This window comes from Erythrolamprus reginae, chromosome 1, assembly GCF_031021105.1.
Source record: "Erythrolamprus reginae isolate rEryReg1 chromosome 1, rEryReg1.hap1, whole genome shotgun sequence".
In the NCBI taxonomy this organism is placed as follows: domain Eukaryota; kingdom Metazoa; phylum Chordata; class Lepidosauria; order Squamata; family Dipsadidae; genus Erythrolamprus; species Erythrolamprus reginae.
The window spans coordinates 371,757,909-371,781,574 of NC_091950.1; the positions used below are offsets into that span (position 1 = coordinate 371,757,909).

General features: G+C 42.7%; 1 protein-coding gene across 5 annotated transcripts in view; it reads left to right on the top strand.

Annotated features, from left to right (window-relative positions):
* The window catches only part of PRKCE (protein kinase C epsilon), a 404,880-nt gene that overhangs the window by 262,742 nt on the left and 118,472 nt on the right, over nucleotides 1-23,666 (top strand). For 2 of the 5 annotated variants that reach the window (XM_070734568.1, XM_070734570.1), the window contains 2 exons: nucleotides 19,690-19,767; nucleotides 21,938-22,097. In XM_070734568.1, the coding sequence (XP_070590669.1) occupies nucleotides 19,690-19,767; nucleotides 21,938-22,097 (238 nt within the window). Of the gene's footprint in view, nucleotides 1-19,689; nucleotides 19,768-19,863; nucleotides 19,908-21,937; nucleotides 22,098-23,666 lie in introns of those variants that run through there. The other 3 variants (XM_070734569.1, XM_070734571.1, XM_070734572.1) reach the window with 2 other exon arrangements.

The following is a 23,666-nucleotide window of genomic DNA, read 5'->3' on the forward strand; positions in this document are numbered from 1 at the left end:
AATTCTGTCGTTTTCTTTTTCTTTGTTCTGTTTTATAAAACCATGTACGGCTTTGAGACAGCAACTGTTCCTGAATTGGACACATTTGACAGTAGATTTCTTTTGTCTGGATTGCACAGAGGAAAAGAAATGATTATTGTGCTCTTTCTTCATAATAGTTTTGTACTATTTGAACTTTTGATGCTCAGCAGCATATGTTGTGGCTGAATTCTTTTGTAGTGCTTTTTTAAATCTAGGATTTTTTTCCCCAAAATTAATAGAAAAGCTGGATGTGTGGGAATATTTTTATTCTGGTTCCCCATGGCCTTTGTCAATTTTTTTAAAAAATATGTTACATTATGTCTCTGCATTTGACTTTCTTGCTAGAAATCAGAAGCTATTTTGGACTCATCTTCCTTCTGTTCTGGCTAATAGGTATATAAAAACAAATCCCATCTCTCCTAATTTCTGAAAATGTACTCTGTTGTAGAATAGAATTTTATTGGTCAAATGTGATTGGACACAAGGGGTGGGATTGAAAGAAAGTAGCCATCCTCGAATACAACTCATCTGTTTGGAACCCATATCTCATCTCAGACATTAAAACCCTTGAAAATGTCCAAAGATACTTCACCAGAAGAGCCTTTCACTCCTCCACTTGAAACAGAGTACCCTACAAGACTAGACTTTCAATCCTGGGCCTAGAAAGTTTAGAACTAAGATGCCTTAAACAAGATCTAAGTATTGCCCACAAGATCATATGCTGCAACGTCCTGCCTGTCGGCGACTACTTCAGCTTCAACCACAACAACACAAGAGCACACAACAGATTTAAACTTAATATTAACCGCTCCAAACTTGACTGTAAAAAATATGACTTCAGTAACCGAGTTGTCAAAGCATGGAACTCATTACCGGACTCCATAGTGTCATTCCCAAACCCCCAACACTTTACCCTTAGATTATCTACGGTTGACCTATCCAGATTCCTAAGAGGTCAGTAAGGGGCGAGTACAAGTGCACTAGAGTGCCTTCCGTCCTCTGTCCTATTGCTCTCCTATATCTCCTATACCGTTCTTCTATTCCTATATCTCTTCTTCTATTCTTTCACTGATATGTTCTATTCCTATATCTTCTTTTCTATTATTTCTTAGATATATTTTACTATGAGTATCTCCTCTATAACCTTCATCATGTATTTTACTATGTGTGTATAGATATATATCCACTAAAACCCTTATTGTGTATTGGACAAAATAAATAAATAAAATAAATAAGCCCACCACCACCACCACCATCCCAACATGATAAGAATCTCAAGATAGCTAATAATCTACTGGCTTTCTTGTTTTCATATAGTCTGCAGCCTCTCATTCCCAGCAGTCAAAAGCTGCCAAATATCTGTTGGTGCTGAAAACAGTTATTAAAATTTAAATTAAAACAAAATATTCCCTAAAGTCTTGTTAGGTAGGTCACATTTTGCCATATAACAGGAGCACCAAACTTGTATGAGTTCTATTGTTTACACAGCATGTCAAGAAACACATTCCCAAAGTGGACATGTTATCATGTTCCAAGCAAGCTGTATGGCTAAATTTTGGTATTGTTTCAGTGAGTTCAGACTGCATGCAGACTGAAGGGATGTTAATGAGAGGCACAGTTTGCACCTTATGCTTGTAGCTTTCTCTTTCATTTTCCAGACTATTTTCAACTGTAACCTTTTATTGCTAATTAGTTTTGAAGAAGAGAGAGTTTGGAACAAGCAAAGGTTACTAGATTCATAGGCCAGATGGGAAATGCTCAGAAACCAGATTTAGCCCATGTAAGCTATTATGTGCCAGTAACGTGTAAATAATTTCTTCAAAAAAACCCAGTAGCAGTTACAGCATTTCTACGAGTACAGTCAGGGGTGGGCTGTTGCCCGGATGGTGGGGGGGTGCAGTGGGGTAGCAAAAATGGAGCTCCACCCCAGATCACCTGTTCTGTCGGGCTCTCTGGTAGAATCCTCTCAAAAATTCACAGGTACAAATTTCAGACACACACACGTTTGAAAATTCAAAACAATGTTCTTTATAATGAAAATTCACTTAACCTAAGCCCTCTTTTGGTATAGCAAAGAGCACTCATCTCCAAACAAACTGGTAATTTGTACAAGTCCCTTATCAGTTCTGTGATACTTTGCTTGCAGCTGTGAGGCAATTCACAGTCCTTCTTCTTTCACAAAGTGAAACACACTTTGCTCTGGTTTAGTTTCAAAGCAGGGAAAAATCAGCACACAAAAAGTCAAAGTCAGTAAAGCAGTCACGAAACACAACGATCAGATAATCCTCCACAATGGCCAAACCCACAGGCTGCTATTTATAGCAGCCTCACTAATTACCACAGCCCCACCCAACCACAGGTGGCCTCATTTTCTTTGATAATAATCTCTCAGTTGTTGTTGCCTATGCATCACTCTCCGCATGCGTGGCTGTATCATTAACTCTTGTTCTGAATCCAAGGAGGAGCTAGATAATTGATCTCCTTCTGAGCTGTCTGCCACACTCTCCTCCTCCCTGTCACTCATGTCTTCTTGGTCAGAGGAGGCTTCATCAGCAGATTCCACCGGGGGCAAAACAGGCCTGCAGCATGTGGACGTCTCCCCCACATCCACAGTCCTTGGGGCAGGAGCAGGGCCAGAGCTAACCACAACAGCACCCAATTTGCACTGAAAGATGTTGAAAGAAAATGCAGGGCGTCCTGCATAAGCCATGCCCACAGTGTGGTAGTAAAAGTTTGGTAGCCTGTACAGTGAATATATGTGAATGGATGGTTTTGTTTTCCTTCCCAAAGTAAATCAAAGTAGGAAAACAAAATAGAATAGTGATACAGTTCTTTGTCAAATGCCTAATAATTGTTATAAGTAACTTGTAACAGTTATAACTTATATAAGTTATATAAAAAATACAAAAAAACGTTATTTGTTATCTCTAGATTTAGATAGTTCCCACACTTGTACCTTTTGATTTCCCATTTTAAAGCATTTAGTTTACTAGGCATCCTTTTTTAATGAATAATATTATTTGGAATTCATTTAAAATGTATTTATAAGTATTCCTAAATACTGTAAGTGTTATTTGCACTTGCAAGAGTTACTGTTTTTTGTAGTGTCCATAATGGATATTATATTTGTTCCACTGGGACCATACATATTAACTCTGTCTTCACTATCCTTTTTCTGCAAGATGTTTTTTTGCAAAAGCTAAAAGCAGCTTTCCCTAATCTGATGCTTTTCTTATACGCGTCCCCAACCATTGCGAACAGGGTACTTTGCTATTTTTCAACCCGGAAGTCAAAAATACCATCTACGCATGCGTGCCGGGCACGCATGCGTAGATGGCAGCGGCTTCCCTGGGTCTTCCCCCTCTTGCTGGCGTCAGCGAGGAGTTTCCCCACCGCCCACGCAAACTCCTCGCTGCCGCTCGCCCGCCCTTCGCCTGCCCACGCCGTTCGCTCCCCCCTCTTGCTGTCGGGAGGGCAAGAAGCCCTCCCCAGCACCCGCTCGCCCGCCCTTCGCCCTGGCGGAGAAATTCCAGCCCCCACCTGGTCCCGCCCGATCCTCCTCCCTGAGGCAGCTCGCCCTCCCATGGCCGCTTCCTCCACCCTCTATTGCAAGCCTCTCTCCTCCCATATTCTGCCCCCCTCCCAGCTTCCAAGCCGCATTCGCCTTCCTCCGCCACCACCAGCATCCAGCTCCCGGCCAAGCAGCCAGGAAAGCCGAGCCGGGCGTGGCGGGGAACATCGGCGCGGGAGGCAGGAGACGGCCGCCGTCACCGCCATACGCGGCTCGGCTTCCCTGGCTGCTGCTCCGGTCGCCCGATCGTCTCCTGCCTCCCGTGCCGATGTTCCCTGCCAAGCCTGGCTCGGATTCCCTGGCTGCTTGGCCGGGGGGGGGGGGCTCGGCCGAAAGGAGCTGGAGACGCAGAACTGAACACACCCCTTCATCCCCAAAGGCCGGCCTTTTTGTCTGGGAGGGAAGATGACGTGCCGGTGGCACGGGGGCGAGGGGCGGGAGGCAAATCGCTGCGTCTCCAGCCCCTTTTGGCCGAGCCCCCCCCCCTCCGGCCAAGCAGCCAGGGAAGCCGAACTGGGCTTGGCGGGGAACATCGGCACAGGAGGCAGCTTCTGCCGGACATGGGCAATGGGCGGGACAGAGAAGCGGGGAGAATCAGGAGGCTCCTTTGGCAGCTGGGGGCTGCCTGGCTTTGTTGTTTTGGCTGCAGCGGGTGCCAGGCAGCCTCCAGCCGCCAAAGGAACCTCCTGATTCTTCCCGCTTCTCTGTCCCGCCCATTGCCCGTGTCCGGCAGAAGCTGCTGCCTTATTGCTCTTTGCCGGCGGGATGCAAAGTGCTGGGGTGGGAGGGTGTCCTGACAGCCCCCCCACCCATATGCTTCGCCTCCCGCCGGGCAAGAGCGCTCGGGTGGCAACTTCTTCTAGATACGGGCGATGTCCACGCTCTCTCTCGGCGCTTTCGAGCCGAGTCCGTGAGCGAGTTCGCTCCCGGACTCGGCTCGAAGGCGGCGAGAGACAGCGCCAAGGAACGGGCCTGTCCACGCTCTCTCTCGGCGCTTTCGAGCCGAGTCCGTGAGCCAGTTCGCTCCCGGACTCGGCTCGAAGGCGGCGAGAGACAGCGCCAAGGAACGGGCCTGTCCACGCTGTCTCTCGGCGCTTTCGAGCCGAGTCCGTGAGCGAGTTCGCTCCCGGACTCGGCTCGAAGGCGGCGAGAGACAGCGCCAAGGAACGGGCCTGTCCACGCTCTCTCTCGGCGCTTTCGAGCCGAGTCCGTGAGCGAGTTCGCTCCCAGACTCGGCTCGAAGGCGGCGAGAGACAGCGCCAAGGAACGGGCCTGTCCACGCTCTCTCTCGGCGCTTTCGAGCCGAGTCCGTGAGCGAGTTCGCTCCCGGACTCGGCTCGAAGGCGGCGAGAGACAGCGCCAAGGAACGGGCCTGTCCACACTCTCTCTCGGCGCTTTCGAGCCGAGTCCGTGAGCGAGTTCGCTCCCGGACTCGGCTCGAAGGCGGCGAGAGACAGCGCCAAGGAACGGGCCTGTCCACGCTCTCTCTCGGCGCTTTCGAGCCGAGTCCGTGAGCGAGTTCGCTCCCGGACTCGGCTCGAAGGCGGCGAGAGACAGCGCCAAGGAACGGGCCTGTCCACGCTCTCTCTCGGCGCTTTCGAGCCGAGTCCGTGAGCGAGTTCGCTCCCGGACTCGGCTCGAAGGCGGCGAGAGACAGCGCCAAGGAACGGGCCTGTCCACGCTCTCTCTCGGCGCTTTCGAGCCGAGTCCGTGAGCGAGTTCGCTCCCGGACTCGGCTCGAAGGCGGCGAGAGACAGCGCCAAGGAACGGGCCTGTCCACGCTCTCTCTCGGCGCTTTCGAGCCGAGTCCGTGAGCGAGTTCGCTCCCGGACTCGGCTCGAAGGCGGCGAGAGACAGCGCCAAGGAACGGGCCTGTCCACGCTCTCTCTCGGCGCTTTCGAGCCGAGTCCGTGAGCGAGTTCGCTCCCGGACTCGGTTCGAAAGCGCCGAGAGACAGCGCCCCCCGGACCCCCAACCCGGGTTTGGGGGGCTGCTAGGAAGCCCTCCATGCCGGCGGCAAACAGCCGCGCCGCCCCCAATCTTCGGCTCCTCGCTAGCGCTGTGGGAGTAAAAACACCATCTGCACATGCGCAGACGGTGTTTTTACTTCCGCATCGCTACTTCGCGAAAACCCGCTCGTTGCGGGGGCTCCTGGAACGGAACCCTCGCAACGAGCGGGGGATCACTGTACATTGAAAATGCAATTGCTAGAATCCTCAGCTAGGATGTATATCTATTTCAACATAAAGTATGTGATACCAGTAAGATTTAAAATCGCATACTGGGGTTAGCCTTTGTGTTATTTACTTGTGGCTCTTTACCACTATCAGCTCACTATGAGGGAAAAAAATAAGTCTATGAATTGCATATTAACTTCATAGTTGATCCAATTCACATGGATTCTGGAAAGATAAAACTATTATATTTTCTTATTGATGGTGCATTTAAGAAAGATAACTTTTCTCCAAAAGATAAGACTGTATATTTGCCCAATGCACTCACTCTATATCATTATATAAGTGGTCAATCTTAGTTTTGATGTATCACTAGCTCTGCAGCCAAGAAACCTTTTTTTAAAAAAAATCAGATTTAGTGATTGTTTGTTTGCAAGATCATGAACTTAGCTGGAAACTAAGTGATTAAGCTTTAAGATACATGACTATTTTCTCATGGTATGTTTTACTTCTGGTTCTTTTTAGGTGTGTTGTATGTACATAATTCATTGTGCAAGTTTGCAAGTTGGGTGTGTGTGCTTTTTTGTTTCAGTGGCTACGTAAACATCAGAAATGCAGTCCTTTTATAAATCGTGGTGCTGTCTTAGTCCAAGTTAGCCACAGAACATTCTTTTGCCTCCAGAGGCCCATATTTAATAAGTTCTGTCATGTCTTCAAACTACTGGTTAGAATTAAAGAATAATATTTGGCCTTTATTTCTCTCATGTGGTTCAGGTTTTCTGTAAAAGATGATCCATTAAAAAGACAGAAAATGCATTTATATTGTTTTTTTTTCTCTGCAGGGTTCGACCCAAACACTGGTGAATGGCACATGTTTGTAGTTCAACAAAAGTTTATGCTGGGTTTTTTTTTCTCATTTAGACACAAGAAGCATTTAAATCAAAGCCCTTTGCAAAGATTTCTGGTTCCTGAGTTCTGCTTTTTAGATTTTAATCTCATCCTCTTTGATGGTGCAAAGGGAATGAAAATATTCCAATTGACTACACTAATGTTTATGGATCATTGCAGCTCCCACCTCTTTGGGAATAGAGCTGTGAAGTGGTAACTGGTACTCTTTTTAGATAAGAGACCAGGAAAATCCTTTTTAAATTCAAGGACATTCATGCAAGGCAGCCTACTAGTCATCAGGGATAGATATTACCTCCAGTATCAGAGCAAGCGTACATTAGTATGCACTAATGGAAACATGTATTTGCTTTTATGTTTTGCCTGTGGATTTCCCACAATAATCTGTGTGCTGGGTTAGACAGGGTTTAGGAATCTTCTTACATTCTAACATAAACTGGCTCAGTGTTGAATACAAGAATTAGAAGTTATTAACAATGTACCTTATGTGTGTTTCTGATCACATGGATCTGAAGGGCACTGTTGTTGATTTGTAGCGAGCAGTTGCTTCTCTCCCAAGATTAGATGAGAATGGGATGTAAATCCAATCAATAAAGTAAATAAATTGCATTATTTTTAAAGCCACATTTTGATTGGGGCTATCTGGGGTAATTTGCTTGTAGTGGGTTTTTAACCATTCGGTTTCCAAAATTTATGATAGCCATGATGCAAAATTTGTGCATGCATGGGAGATGTGTGTGTTTCAGGGAGAAAAGAAAGGGAAACATAATCTTAGCCCCAGAGTGTATCTGCATCATTTCCTAATGTTTCAGGGAGTTTTCTGGGGAAGTTATAGTTACAGACTACATGAACTTAAGTATCCCACTTTAAATCATTCCACTTTCCATTATCTTTCCTTCAGTTATTTCTATTGTCATACCTTTATATAGGAGACTTGATAAGGAGAAATGTGGTATTTTGTGAGGCACATATGTTTGGTTAAAAGGAAACATTCTTTCTTCCTTTTACAAAATAAACTAAAGATGGTTCCATTAACAACAAAGATGAAAGATTTGGAGGAAGAAGGCAACAGGCACCTGTGTTCTATTCTTGTCTTACCTGGGGTTGAGAGGTGTCCATCCATATATTTTAAACACAGCAGAGTTGGAAGGGGCCTTGGAGGTCTTCTACTCTAACCTCTCTCCAAGCAAGAGACCCTATACCAGTGATGGCGAACCGACATCAACATCAACAACAAACCAAACTGAACCTCTGAGTCCAACCTTAAGAGGAGAGATTCACACCCAACAAACTCTGGGGCAGGGATCCTGTGAGGGCAAAGACTTTTCCGGAAAATAATTGCCACTTCTCCACCCCTTCCCTGGAGTTGCGGCTGATGTAATACCTGAAACCCATCAGGGTTGCCAAGTGGGGAACACTCCCCTCATGGTCCAGCCTGCTCTCGGTTATACATGCCAAGTCTGCCCCCTCCTCCATGAGTAAATCTCGAATGAGGGGGGCCTTGTTAACAACAGACCTGGCATTTAGTAGCAGCAGCCTGAGGCCAGCATGAACCAGAATCAGAGTGGCAGGAACAAGTAATTGCTCTAAGACAGTGGTCCCCAACGTTTTTTCCACCAGGGACCAGTTTCAGCAAGACAATTTTTCTATGGCCCAGTGGGGGCGGAAAGGGGCGTGGTTAGGGGCGGGATTAAGCATGGGGGTGCCGGTCCTCCCCACCCCTCTTTCCCGCCATCGTCCTGTGGCCGGCAGAACCTGCCTCCCAAGCCCTCTTGCCCAGCAGGAGCTAAGCGCTGGAGAGAGGGGGTCAGGCTGGCCCTCCTGCCTCCCCCCAGCCAAAAACGCAAAAGCGCCCCACGGCAGAAGCCAAAAGAGGCTTGAGCCTCTCGGTCCTTCCCGCCCCTCTGTCCCATCCATCGTCCTGTGGCCGGCAGAACCTGCCTCCCGAGGCCTCTTGCCTGGCGGGAGGCGAAGCGCTGGAGGGAGGGGGTGGCGGCATGAGGGCTGGCAGTTGCTGACTCCACGGACCGGTGCAACATGCCCCGCGGCCCGGTACTGGTCCGCGGCCCGGTGGTTGGGGACCCCTGCTCTAAGACAGCGAGCCCTGGTTCCCCAAGAGCGGCCTCCCCCACCAGCTCCCACCTTATCTACCTCTCCCTGTCATAACCATTATACTCCAGCTCTCCAATGTCCCGGAGATCCCCTCCCCCACCCCAGCAACTCTCTCCTCCCTGGTGGGCAAAGTATTCCACTCTCATCAAACTGGGGGTCTTGATAATCTTTTCCCTGTCACTTGGGAATTAAACATGGACCAGGAGAGTTACTGGGAGTCGCGTGGCATTTAAATTTAATAAATTACTGTTATTGTTAGATGGATCCAAGGTAAGGTACAGCTTTCCTCTTACACATCTGAGGCTAGGCATAACAAAAAGACAGTCAGTATTTGCTGTTTCTTAAAACAAGGTCAGATGTACTGTAACCGCCTGGAGACTGTTAGGGTCTGGATGGGTGTCAACAGACTCAAACTCAACCCTGACAAGACGGGGTGGCTGTGGGTTTTACCTCCCAAGGACAATCCCATCTATCTGTCCATTACCCTGGGGTGGATTACTGACCCCCTCAGGGTAATGGACGTCCTTCTCAATCCACAGCTAACATTAGAGAACCATCTTTTGGATGTGAAGAGGGGGGCGTTTGCCTAGGTTCGCCTGATGCACCAGTTGCGGCCCTACCTGGACTGGGAGTCACTGCTCACAGTCACTCATGCCCTCATCACCTCGAGGTTCGACTACAGTAATGCTCTCTCCATGGGGCTACCTTTGAAGAGTGTTCGGAAACTTCAGATCATGCAGAATGCAGCTGCGAGAGCAATCATGGGCTTCCCTAAATATGCCCATGTTACACCAACACTCCGCAGTCTGCATTGGTTGCCGATCAGTTTCCGGTCACAATTCAAAGTGTCGGTTATGACCTATAAAGCCCTTCATGGCATCGGACCAGAATATCTCCTGGACCGCTTTCTGCCCCACGAATCCCAGCGGCCGATTAGGTCCCACAGAGTTGGCCTTCTCCAGGTCCCATCGACGAAACACTGTCGTCTAGCAGTACCCAGGGGAAGAGCCTTCTCTGTGGTGGCCCCGACCCTCTGGAATGAACTCCCCCCGGAGATCAGGATTGCCCCCACCCTCCTTGCCTTTCGCAAACTCCTTAAAACCCACCTCTGCCATCAGGCATGGGGAAATTGATTCCCCTGGGCCGTTCCATTTTATGCATGGTTTGTCTGGGATGTATGACTCTTTTTATATTAAGGGTTTTAAACTGTTTTAAATATTGGATTTGTACTGCTTTCTTTTTGTGAGCCAGTCCGAATCTCCGGAGAGGGGCGGCATACAAATCTTATTATTATTATTATTATTATTATTATTATTATTATTATTATTAATAATAATAATAATAATTTTTACTGCCTAGTCAGTATTAGCAGCTTTCCAGGAAGCATACTACAAGATAACTCAGCCAGTTTTTACCTTGTTTACTTTCAACTGGCATCTGTTACCATTTAGTTCCAAAGTGACCCTTCTGCTTCAGTTGTTACTCATGCTTACAAGTTCGGCTTCCCCAACAACGAGCAAGGAAACGAGCAAACTCAAGGGAGAGGCTAATTGCTTGCTATCTTCTCATTCCTGACCCATTTTACCTGCAACTGTTTGGCTTAACAGCTCAGGAGCTAATGGAGGAGGACATTAGGGAGTGCCATCAAACTGACCTGACCCCCCCGCCCGCCAAATTCTGTTCTCATAGCAAATACTATTCTGACATCAGGATACGTGAGAAAGAATGACGGTAGTTGAGTGAAATCTGCCAGTGATGCAGTTACCAAACATAGAGACAGCTCTGACGCCCCCGGTAACAGCTGCAGTACTTTGGAGAGCCAAGCAACGTACAAACTAAACCAGAATTGGTAGTCGACATGCCATAAAAGGATCTAATTCCTCCTGGAAAGAAATTTTATTTTTTAAGATTTCAGGTGGGAGTTGTGAAATGTGAGAGTTACACTCATAGAGACACTCATGCTGGCAAGTAAATACATCTAGTTCTTTTTCTACAATGTAGTAGTTGGAGTAGTCATTGACATGATGGAAGGAAATCTAATTGTACAATTATTATTTTTTAATCTCTCAGTTTATTTCAGCAGATATTTTAACTTTTACACTTGTTTTAAATCTGTCCAGTTAAATATTTTTTTAAGAACAGCATAGTCAGGAAGTAATGCATGGAAAGTAGTGAAGAAGAGAACCAACCTACAACTAAGAAGAAATTTCCTGGCCGTTAGAACAATTAAATCAGTAGAACAACTTACCCCCAGAGGTTGTAAGTGCCCCAACACTAGTGGTTTTTAAGAGGACATAAGGTAACCATTTGTCTGAAATGGTATAGGGCAGATGGCGAACCTTTTTCTCCTCGGATGCCGAAAGAGCACGCATTTACTCATGCGTGAGTGCCCACATCCATAATTCAATGCCAGGGGAGGGTGAAAACAGCTTCCCCGCCCCTGAAGGCCCTATGGAGGCCGGAAATGGCCTGTTTCCCATGGGCCCAGTAGGCTTGTGTTTCACCTTCCCCAGGCTCCAAAGGCTTCCCTGGAGCAGGTGGAGGGTAAAAATGTCCTCTCCCATCCCCCCCCGGAGGCTCTCTGGAAGCCAAAAATGCCCTTCCAGAGCCTCTGTGACCCAAAAATCAGCTGGCCGGCACACACATGCACACTGGAGCTGAGCTATGGCAATGGTTTATGTGCCAGCAGATATGGCTCCATGTGCCACCTGTGGCACCCGTGCCATAGGTTCGCCATCACTGGTATAGGGTTTCCTGCTTGAGCAGGGCTTTGCCCTGGAAGACTTCAAGGTCCCTTCCAATTCTATTCTGTTCTCTTTTTCCAGAATTCAAGCTACAAACATTCCTACTTGTAGCCAACTGGTGCATAAAAGATATCTGTAGTTTCACCACGGTAATATGACCGTAGAGTCACCAAGGTTTTACAAACAACATAAACACTAAGAAGTTAATTAGAGGGACCCAAGCGAAGAGTACAACAAGGACTGCTTACCTATTTGGGTGAAAACTATGCATGATATGTGGGTGTGTTGGTGGTTAATAGAATAGAATGCCTGCTGTCCAGAAAAACAGTATAGTCCCCTGCAGGATTTTGTTTTAATTTGCAAAATTGTAATTCAGGATAATTCAGAAGAGACAGGTTCTAAATGAAAGCTGGTTTTATACTTTGCAGTTAGAAGTCTAGAGCAGGTTGCAGAAAGAAAGATATTTATTTTACAAATCTGTAGAGATTCTCAGTCATCCAGGTCATGGTTGTCCCAAATGTGCTTTTTTTAAAAAGGCTACAAATAAGGTACACCCACATTTTGGTGGAGGGGTTTGAATGTTGTTGGGTGATGGGAGCACGCATAGAAACATGGAAGACTGACGGCAGAAAAAGACCTCATGGTCCATCTAGTCTGCCCTTATACTATTTCCTGTATTTTATCTTACAATGGATATACATGTTTATCCCAGGCATGTTTAAATTCAGTTACTGTGGATTTACCAACCATGTCTGCTGGAAGTTTGTTCCAAGGATCTACTACTCTTTCAGTGAAATAATATTTTCTCACGTTGCTTTTGATCTTTCCCCCAACTAACTTCAGATTGTGTCACCTTGTTCTTGTGTTCACTTTCCTATTAAATCACTGTAGTGTGTATGTGTTACTATTATAACAATTTAATTTTTTTAAAAAAGAAGATGTTTTGCTTCTCATCCAAGAAGCTTCTTCAGCTCTGACAGAATAGTGGGGAATGGAATTTAATGGAATGGAATTATTTACTTATATTTGAATTCACATATTTTTCCAGTGAAGGGTGGAATAGGAGTTCCGTCTCTAAGAAAGATCTACCAGGTTAGCTTGATAATGATATTTACATAACTTTTAAAAACATGCAAATAAACTTTACATAACTGACTAACAGTTGTTACTCAGACCTGCCAAAATTACTTTTATTCTGTTGATTTTGACTGGTAGCTTGACTCTGATTGTTTTCCATTGATGTTTTTCTGCATTTTGATCTTATGTAAGCTGCTTTTGAAAAAAATAAAATTTATAGCCTAAAAAAGAGACAAATAAAGTTTAAATAAATAATTCCCAGCTATCTCTGAGCAATAATTGAAATTTTCCTAATGTACCAGAACAAAATAGACAGAATAAAAATAGAATAAAATGAATCCGTAGGGAAGGCTAATTCAGTATAAGAAAATACTTTATTCAGGCCCAAGTCACATGTCAGTTGAAGGTCTTTTAGGGAGTGTTAGACCCAGTATAAGGGATGCCGGGGGCTTAGTGGCTAAGACACTGAGCTTTTTCATCAGAGGTTTGGTGGTTTGAATGCCTAGCACTGCATAACAGTGTAAGCTCCCTTTACTTGTCCCAGCTTCTGCTAACCTAGTAGTTCGAAAGCACGTACAAAATGAAAGTAGAAAAATAGTGACCATTTTGGTGGGAAGGTAACATCACTCCATGCGTCTTCAGGATTTAGTCATGTTGGCCACATGACCATGGAGACATTTTCCGGACAGGTCTGGCTCTTTGGCTTAGAAACAGAGATGAGCACTGCCCCTAGAACCAGAAATGACTAGAACGCATACAGGAGGAACCTTTACCTTTAAGACCTGGTATGTTATGGGCCTTCCCCTGTACCAGAGGTAGGGAACAATGGCCCCTTTATGACTTGTGGATTTGAACTCCCAGAATTTCTGAGCAGCATGGTTGAAGTCCATAAGTTATAGTTTTCCACCCCTGTCCTTTACTATACAGGTACTTACAGTATACTACAGACACCCATACACATTCCACCTACTACTTTGCTTACCAAATAGTGATAGTCTAATAGTTGATCAATAACATCAGCTTCCTTTCTGGGATCTGAACTTTGCTGTTTGATTTTCCATAATATTCCCAAAATAATGTCATTCTAGAAGGCAATCTAGAAGATTGTGTAGCATGGATAGTTTTTTTTAGTAATATGGGTCTTAATTTAGTTTAATATTACATTTGTACTGTATTGTATTTTTCACTGTTGTGATCTGCCCCGAGTCTTTGGAGAGGGGTGGCATACAAATCTAATAAATTATTATTATTAATTATAATTATTATCATGGGCAATTAAATGAAGTTTCTATGGAGTTTCAATCATTCGGATCATGGCTGTCTAAAAGGTACTTTTCAAAAGGGAACAATCCCATGGGATTGGGCAGCATATAAATCAAATAAATTAAATTAAATTAAATTAAACTGGAATATATTAGGTTTTTTTCCCCATGAAAACGTTTTGCTTCTTATCCAAGAAGTTTTTTCAGTTCTGACTGAATGGTGGGGAGTGGAAGGGTTTAAATTCTTCCATTCCCCACCATTCAGTCAGAACTGAAGAAGCTTCGTGGATGAGAAGCGAAAGGTCTTCAATGAAACAACCAACTCCAGTTGCCTTTTGAAAAACATGTTCAGTACAGCAGCAGAGAGTTCTGAAAAATCCTTGAGCCACATTTTGTTCACATTTGCATCAGGAAATTTACAGTACAAACAATAGTCTCCATCTATACTTCTATCATAGAAATTATTGAATATGGATATTTTGGATATTCCCTTAAATAATTGAACATTTTTGTGTAGCTGTTCTCAAAGTGCGAGGGCGAAAGCATGTACTTATAGAAAACGAAGATGCTAATATTGGAGCGTAGGTCTCCGATGTTTTATAAATGAAAAGAGGCCTTTTTGTGTTCTTGGTTGTTGAAGTCTTTTTGTTGACACCTGTTGCCTAGCAACAGGTTATTTACCTTAAGGTTTTCTTGACAGAAACTGAGTGACAATCAATTTATTATAACAAAATGTCTGTCTGTCTGTTTGTCTCTCCTGCTCACTCATTCACATTTTATGAATTCACAAATTAATATAGTGTATTTTCTGTAGATATATATTTTGGACCAAATGCTACTCCTACATATTATTGAGTCTTCCACAGACACCCCCCCCACACACACACACATACACAAATTTTGTGTAAAACTCCATTCGTGGTGCATGCTACTGGGAAATTGACTTTTAAGTCTTCAAAACCTAATAATGGAAAAGGGGAAAAAAGCATTTGATACTGTTTTAAATTCCAGACTAGAGTGACCCCCAGTGGTGTGAAGGAATTATTTATATTATCGGCCTGGAGGGAAATGATTCACTTGTGTGGGTTTGAAGTAACAATTATATAGTCCTACTCCAGCATGAATATTTGCTATAAATAATCATATAGCTGCAGGGTTGGCATATTTGTATAATTATAGAAAAGGAGCATCCTTTTAGCAACATTGTTTTTCTGGTATGGAGTTAGGAATAAGGTAGAGTTTGGGCTTTTGTTGGCTTTCTTCATTTTATGCCTGTGTTATACCTTCCACTCAGCTTTGCATTTTAAAGCCAAATTAAAAGCCAATTTTATGAATAATGTTCATTACACTTTAGTCAAATCTGCATATGATGCCATTTTCCTTCTGAGATTTCTGTTATTCCCATCTCAATTATTTTTCGAAGATTATTCATCAGCTACTCCTGTAATTCTACTTTACTATAAAACAGTGATATTTCAACCTTTTTTTGGGCCACAGCACATTTTTTACATTTACAAAATCCTGGGACACACCACCAACCAAAATGACACAAAATGACACTCTAACACAGTACATATTATACATACAGTTAATAATATAGTTTCTAAATGTATTTATACTCAGTGTGAATAGGATAGACATAACCAGCTGAGGCTGAGGCTTCATCTAGTGGTGGCAATATTTGCCTCCAGTCCTGACCAGGATTAGAAATCGGGACCATGGGGAGGAGGAGCAGCTTCAATTACTCGCCGCGGCCACACAATGACAAGTGCGCGGCAGCCCAAGCGGGGACCTTTCTGGGTGTGGATGAGAGGCGGCCTGCTATTGGTTCATCGCTAGTGGTTGGGATGAATCCTAGAAGGTGATTGGTCAGTGAGCGTTCCCTGTGCCTCCATTCTTCCTGTCGCTGATAGCTGGAGGGATTCTGAGGGGAATGTTTATGTTTGGATGGAGGCGGCTGGTGACGGGCTGGATATATGGCCATCCGTGGGCCGTATCCGGCGCATGGGCCATAGTTTGGGGACCCATGTTTAATTTCCCCACAGCACACCTGACCATGTCTCATGGCACACTAGTGTGCCACGGCACACTGATTGAAAAACACTGCTATAAAACATATAAACTATACAAACACACACACACACACATTTTGCTGGCTTCTAGTTAATAGTTGCATTTGTCCATCGAATTTATAGTTTTATTATAAGTATTGTTCAAACTTTTATGGGTGTTGAAGTATAGTTAAAAGCATTAGAGAGACTAAATGCCTTATGTCTCTCAAATTGGATTCCCTTTTGTTTGATACATCAATCACACAAAAGTGCCTTAAACCCAGCCACTTTATTCACAGGAGCCACTTCATTCACAGGAGCATAAACTGAAGAACAAATTGACTAACCTGTGTGTGTGTGTGTGTGTGTGTGTGTGTGTGTGTGTGTGTGTAGGTATTAATAACAATGTAATAATGTGACATGGATAATAGTGACCAAATTTTCACATTGGTAAAGAGGGACACCACTGATGGGGATGGGGGGTGGAGTGGGGGTCCTTGATTAAAAATTTGGTTTACATGGAGAAAAAAAATCTTTCTTTTTTTCTCTCTCTCTCTCTTCCTCCCCCTCTTCCTTCCTTCCTCTCTTTCTCTCTCTCTCTCTGTCCCTCTTTCTTTCTCTTCCTTTCTCCCTCCCTCTCTTTCTTTCTCTCTCCCTCCTTCCCTCCCTCTCACTCTTTCTCTCTCTCTCTTACTCTGTCTCTTTCTATTTCTCTCTTTCTCTCTCTTCCCCTACTCTTTCTTTCTCTTTCTCTCTTCCTTCCTCTTCTTTCTCTCTCTCTTTTTCTCTCTCTTCCTCCCACCCTTTCTCTCTCTTTCTCTCTCTTTCTCTTCCTCCCTCCCTCCCACCCTCCTTCTTTCTTCTTTCTTTCTTTCTTTCTTTCTTTCCTTCCTTCTTTCTTTCCTTCTTTCTTTCTTTCTTTCTTTCTTTCTTGTGCTAGGTCATGGGTGTCAAACTTGCTGTGTCACATTGCCGTTGTGTGACTTTTGTGACGTTTCTCCCATTCGCGGAGCTGGCATGGGCATGGCCTGTGCGTTATGTGTCTGAACCACACGCCACCATTTTGACGACCCCTGTGCTAGGTCATCATATTACTTTGTTTGTTAAGTGGTATAATTGAAGTTCAGGAAATATTTTTGTTTTTCTTAAATAGAGCTATATACTGTTAACTATGAATAATCATGTGAATCCTAACAACACCTTCCTCGGAAAGACACAAAAGTTTTGCCATCCATCTCACCAGTAGCATAGATGCCGGTGCTATCACTTATGCCATGCATATCTGAGTCATCCTTGGATGGACTCCATCTTATAAGAAAGAACACCAGCTGTATTTCTATATTAACATTACAGAAACTCTGGCGGCAGTAGTATTCAATTATGAACACTATTAAAATTTCTCCAATGTCGCTACTCCACTGCGCCCCCCCCCTGTCCAGGCAGAAGCCCACCCCTGTTTGCAACTTAAAACAATGCTATCACAAGGCTTGCTGTTATGCTGCAATCTTAACATGGGGAGAGAAACAGAGTAGCTCATCTTTGGATCAGTTATAGTCATATTTGGTCCATATTGTGAAAGCAACACTCCTTTTTTAGTCCTTTGCCCAGTGATAATTGACTTCTAATTCTAAATTACTTTGTTTCACCTTAGCTGCTTTATCTATACTTGAGATAATCCATTTTGGCACCCCTTAGTTGGATCAGACCTTTTTACTAAATTCCTTCCTAAATTCCATTGAGTGTGTACCAAAAATTAAATTAAGTAATGATTTTTCATTACATCATTGATTTTGCTACGGCACAAGTGACTAATTTAGAGTCCCATAAAATGGTTTGGAAACACAGTGTTATATATTTCTTTAGTTTTAGTTTTCTTTAGTTTTAAGTAAAGTACAGCATACATATTCTAAACCTGGCACTTATATAGAGCAACCTACCACATTTTGAGAAAATAAGGCGGATAACATAATTGAGTACTATCATTTTTTTCTGCTGAGTTGGATCATTGATTTGTATCCTGCTATTGACTGTAGTTGTGAGCCGCTCCGAGTCTTTGGAGAGGGGCGGCATACAAATCTAAGAAATGAATGAATGAATGAATGAATTATATATATATAATTATATATAATTATATATATATATATAATATAATTATATATATATATATATAATAAGCTAAAAAAAAAACATTTGACACATACAGAATATAGTTGTCGGCTATAAATAAATTAACTGCCTTGAAATGGTCCTGGGTTGGGCCTAGAGGCAAAAAGGAGCTGTGATGTTCCTTCAATATACCAGGGTGATCCGACATAAATATATATATATATATATATATATATATATATATATTTCATTCATTCATTTATTAGATTTGTATGCCGCCCCTCTCCAAAGACTCGGAGCGGCTCACAACTACAGTCAATAGCAGGATACAAATCAATCTACGAAAACACACACACACACACACACACACACACACACACATATATCTATATCTCACATGTTTTTTGCTGAAATTTTAAAATTAAGGGAGACTAGGATGGCACCATTTCGGCCTTGTTCTGGCCTCATCAGCTACTGCAGTAAAGCCTTTTCACATTCTGAAAGTAGAATCGGTTGAACTGTTTATGAATTATTTTTACTTTTTTTTAAAAAAAGATGGCACTAGGGTTTTTTTTCTTGATATTTTAAACTACTGTTTATATGATATATTGTGTTTGGCCATGTTGGCTAAAGCTAATGGAAGCTGAAGTCCAAAATGTATGGAGGGCACCAAGTTGTCTACTTTTAGTCTCACGGGGCATGATAGAGTTAGGACAACTCTTTGATATAGTGGGATGAGGCTCCATATGTTCTAGTCCCATGATGGCGAACCTATGGCATACATGCAAGAAGTGGCACACAGAGTGGCACTCTGTGGGCATGTGTGCCATTGTCAGCTGTTCTGGCATGCCAGCTGCTCTTCCCGGGCCCTGGAGCATCGGAAAATGCCCTGAAAATGGCCTAAAAACAGCCCCCAAACAGCCTAAAAAGGATCCAAATAATAACCTGAAAACAGCTTCAAAAACAGCCAAAAACAGGCCTATGCATGCCAGCCAGCTGATCTTTGGATTTCCAGCACTCTGGCACACACACATGTATGTGCTTTCTGGTTCGCCATCACTGTTCTAGTGGGTGATGAAGAGTACAAGAGTTGTTCTTAACAATTCGTTTAATTGCTCTTTCTACCACTTGTACTCCAATTGAATAGGCATAGGCTAATTTTATAAGAGGTATTGCATACACTTCTAAATGTAGATGAAATGATCATTTGAACTTTCATTTAGAACAGAGTTCTTCAACTTTGGCAACTTTACAGTTTGTGGGCTTCAATTCCCAGCATTCCTCAGCTGGCTGTGGAATTCTGGGAGTTCAAATCCACAAGTTGTAAAGTTGCCAAGGTTGGGGAACCCTGACTTAGAAAATTATAGTTGGACTGCTGCATCTTTGGATTGGCAAGTCTATCTTCTCCTCCTGTATGTGAGATGAGAATGAGGACTCATTTGTTTCTCATTAGATAATAATTTGGGAGACTCTGGCTTTTTCTAACTAGTTAAAAAAAACCTGGGGTTTTAAACTAAGGTTTCAACCATTACTAGTGGTAGTAATATTCAGAAATAATTTAAGGAAGCACAGCAGGGAAAATAAATACCAAGACTGTCCAGTTTTTTGTTCTTTGCAAACTGTCCTGCACATTGAACTCTTGCTTATCTTGTCTTACAACATCAGGGGAAGGAACTTCAGAAGATAGCAGATCAGATTCTGTACATTGGAGTCCCACTCAAAGAAGAGGAACTTCAATCATCTGTGAGTTGTTACCTCTAACATCTCACTATTCAGTTGAGTCAAATTTTGAGCTGAAGCAGATTATTTACCGAATAACTTCCAGATTTGTTAGGTTATAAATTCAAGACATCATAATCCATAGAAAAGATCATTGATTCCAGGTATGCTTTTCCTTAGATGCAACCAGTTCTTTTTTGCTGGAAAGTCCATGGATCAAACTTAGGCAAAATTTGCATTTTGTCTCTGATCTACAACCATTGTGTATTTAAACAAAATTAACCAAAATACAAGATAATAGAAATTCTAGAGGATTTTTTTTTAACCAGAAGTCTTGCTATGATGCCTTGAGATACTTGGGCTGCCTCAGTAAAAACTGTTTGACATTCAAAGGGTGTGACACACCGCACATTTAGACTAAAACAGGATCTCAAAGGCAGATCTCAGTAATTGGGGAAAACTTTTAAGTGTGTTGCCCTTCACTTTATGCTAGCTCACACTTTTCCTAAGAGCATTAAGTGTTCTGTAGGACAGTAGTATCTTGGGATTAGCTGAATGTTGGTCATTTTGAAACCCAAAGCCTCAAGTCTGGAAATATTTCCTGTTCCCTCTTCATCCCATATATTCATTATGACACAAGGCAGCTCTCTGAGATCATCACCTGGAGGTTGAATCCTTTGGGTTTATTCCCATAGATGTCCCTCTTTAACTGGGCTGGATGACACAAGTCCTTTCTATGATTCCCCCCCTTCTGCAAATTCAAAAGCTGGACTTGAAGCTGCTGTGAGACGCCTATTCAGATAAATGTAACACAGCGGGAAGCATCAGTATAGCATCAGTGTGACTTTGCTTTGATGCTGAAAATGCAGCTGGTGGCCAAAATGTGCATATGTGTATCAGAGAGAGAGATTTGCACATCATGCCTTCCGCAGAAACTATGATGATTGCAATAGCTGAAGATAAGAGGGAGGAGTGCTACATTCCCATTAAAACAAAACAAAAATGCAAAATACAAAATCCTAGTATTTTGATGTTCAAAAGGGAATTTCTCAACAACAACAAAATGTTTGGCTCTTATATCCGATTTGCCTAAAGCAGCTGTAGAAAAAATGCTGATTACTATACTTTTGAAAGGAGGTGTGTTGATAGAATTAGCTGTTGCCTCACCTCAATAATTAATTTTCAATATCTCTAATGCAGATATTGCATTATTATCCTGAGATTTCATTAAGGGAAGAGATATAATGTGATTTATTTTGTTAACAATCAATCAATATATAGACTTCTGAGAATTAATAGCCATGAAAGGTTTGGGTGCTGGATCTTGGACACCAGTGTAAGTGACAGTGTTATGAGTCAGCATTGTCAGCTATTTCACAACTGCACATTATATCTTCAAAAGGGCTTACTCCAGCAAGATCTATTATCAAGACCTCTACAAGAATTTGTGAAGAGATGTCTTGGTGAAATTCACTAAAACCCAGATTTTGAAAAATACACTATTGTAGTGTAGCAATCAATGTGTTGGACAAGATCAACACACTGGGAGACCTTGGATTAAATCCATCCTCCATGAGGGAACCTTGACTTTGGGCTCCTCTCTTTCTCTCAGCCCAAAATACTAAGAGGATTATTATTGTAAGGATAAAAGTAAATGATCTTAAACTCCTCCATGTAAATCATCTTAAACTCCAGGAGGAAAGGTGGGATATAATAGATCTAATTTAATATCTCAGACATTCTCCCTCCCAACTATCAGTTCATTAGTCCCCAAAGTATTCAAAATTATATATCCATAGCTAAACCCTTTATGACTTCAAATATTTCACCAGCCTTTTCCAACCTGGTGATCTCTGGATGCATTGATCTCCAACCAGTATACCCATTGGAAGTGAGTGGAAGTCCAGCACATTCAAAAACATTAAATTAATGAAGTTTCTGCATACATTTAAACCAATTCATACAATCATACATATTAAACATTTGTTTTATAACAAAATGATTCACCATGCTTATATCAGAAAAGAGTATGGGAGTGTGGTGGGATACATATAAAATACCTGGATATGGGAGAATTGATTTGAAGTTGTGCATTCTGCTTTTTTGTTTCTGTTCTTCAGTTTTGTGCCTGGAATATTAATATTTGTTAATCTCTCCCATTTTCTCTCTGTGTCTCTCTTTTTATTCCCTTCAGCAACCAAAGACAATGAAGAAAGAGTATTTAGGGAACGGATGCGCCCCAGGAAGCGCCAGGGGGCAGTGCGACGCAGGGTCCATCAGGTTAATGGGCACAAGTTTATGGCCACCTATCTTAGACAACCAACCTATTGTTCACACTGCAGAGACTTTATATGGTAAATTTTATTACATGGAGACTTTTCTCATATCACCTGGCTTAGTTTTTTTCATGGTAACATGATTACTATTGGTGTTTTGGCTATTGGAAACCCTTTGCATTAATCCTTTTAGGGAAATAACAATTAATGAAATAAAAGTGTCATTATTTTATACATTGAGAAATGCAAAGGCTTTCTGTAACTTTGTGGTTATGTACCTTTTTACCTAATTATACATTATGCAAGCATACATAGTGGCTATCAAATTCTTTGTACTCTAGTTTTGTACCTTTTTATACCTCTAGTAAAAAAAGATTAAGCGTGTAATCCGAGTAACACATTACTGGGGTAAGATTCGCTGAATATAATGGGACTTGCTTCTGAGTAGATGTTCTGTCGAGCTCTCTGGTAGACTCCTCCCAAAAATTCACAGGTACAAATTTCAGACACACACACGTTTGAAAATTCAAAACAATGTTCTTTATAAGGAAAATTCACTTAACCTAAGCCCTCTTTTGGTATAGCAAAGAGCACTGGTCTCAAAAAAACCTGATAATTTGTACAAGTCCCTTATCAATTCTGTGATACTTTGCTTGCAGCTGTGAGGCAAGTCACAGTCCTTCTTCTTTCACAAAGTGAAACACACTTTGCCCTGGTTTAGTTTCAAAGCGGGGAAAAATCAGCACACAAAAGGTCAAAGTCAATAAAGCAGTCAGGAAACACAACAATCAGATAATCCTCCACAATGGCCAAACCCACAGGCTGCTATTTATAACAGCCTCACTAATTACCACAGCCCCACCCAACCACAGGTGGCCTCATTTTCTTTGATAATAATCTCTCAGTTGTTGTTGCCTATGCATCGCTCTCCGCATGCGTGGCTGTATCATTAACTCTTGTTCTGAATCCAAGGAGGAGCTAGATAATTGATCTCCTTCTGAGCTGTCTGCCACACTCTCCTCCTCCCTGTCACTCATGTCTTCTTGGTCAGAGGAGCCTTCATCAGCAGATTCCACCGGGGGCAAAACAGGCCTGCAGCATGTGGATGTCTCCCCCACATCCACAGTCCTTGGGGCAGGAGCTGGGCCAGAGCTAACCACAACAGAAAATATGTATATATTGTTGCATTGTAAGGCAAATAGTATAGATTTTCCTTGATTTGGATTTTCTCATTGCCAAATAGTGAAAAAGAATTGAATATATCAAAAATATTCAGCCATACTGAACTTCATAGCCACTGCTATGGCATGATTATGCAAACTATAGCTCAGTGAACTCCTTCAGGTTATCTCACCCCTTCTGATTCTATTGCTAAGCAACTGTGCCTCAGTGTAAGGTAGAAACACTTTGTCTGAACCTGATCCATATATCTTTACATAGAAGCGAACATCAGTGGGATCTAATTTGTTGTTGGAACTGTAATAGAACCACAGCAGAAGGTCATGTTCAGATTAATGTAAAATTAATTTGGACTATAGGACTCTTTGTGTTGTGGTGAAGAGAGTTCAGCGATAGCTTTTCTGGTTTCTGCAGTGATGAAACAAAGAAGGTAGCCGTTGCCAAACATTTGGGAGATTCACAGCTAAT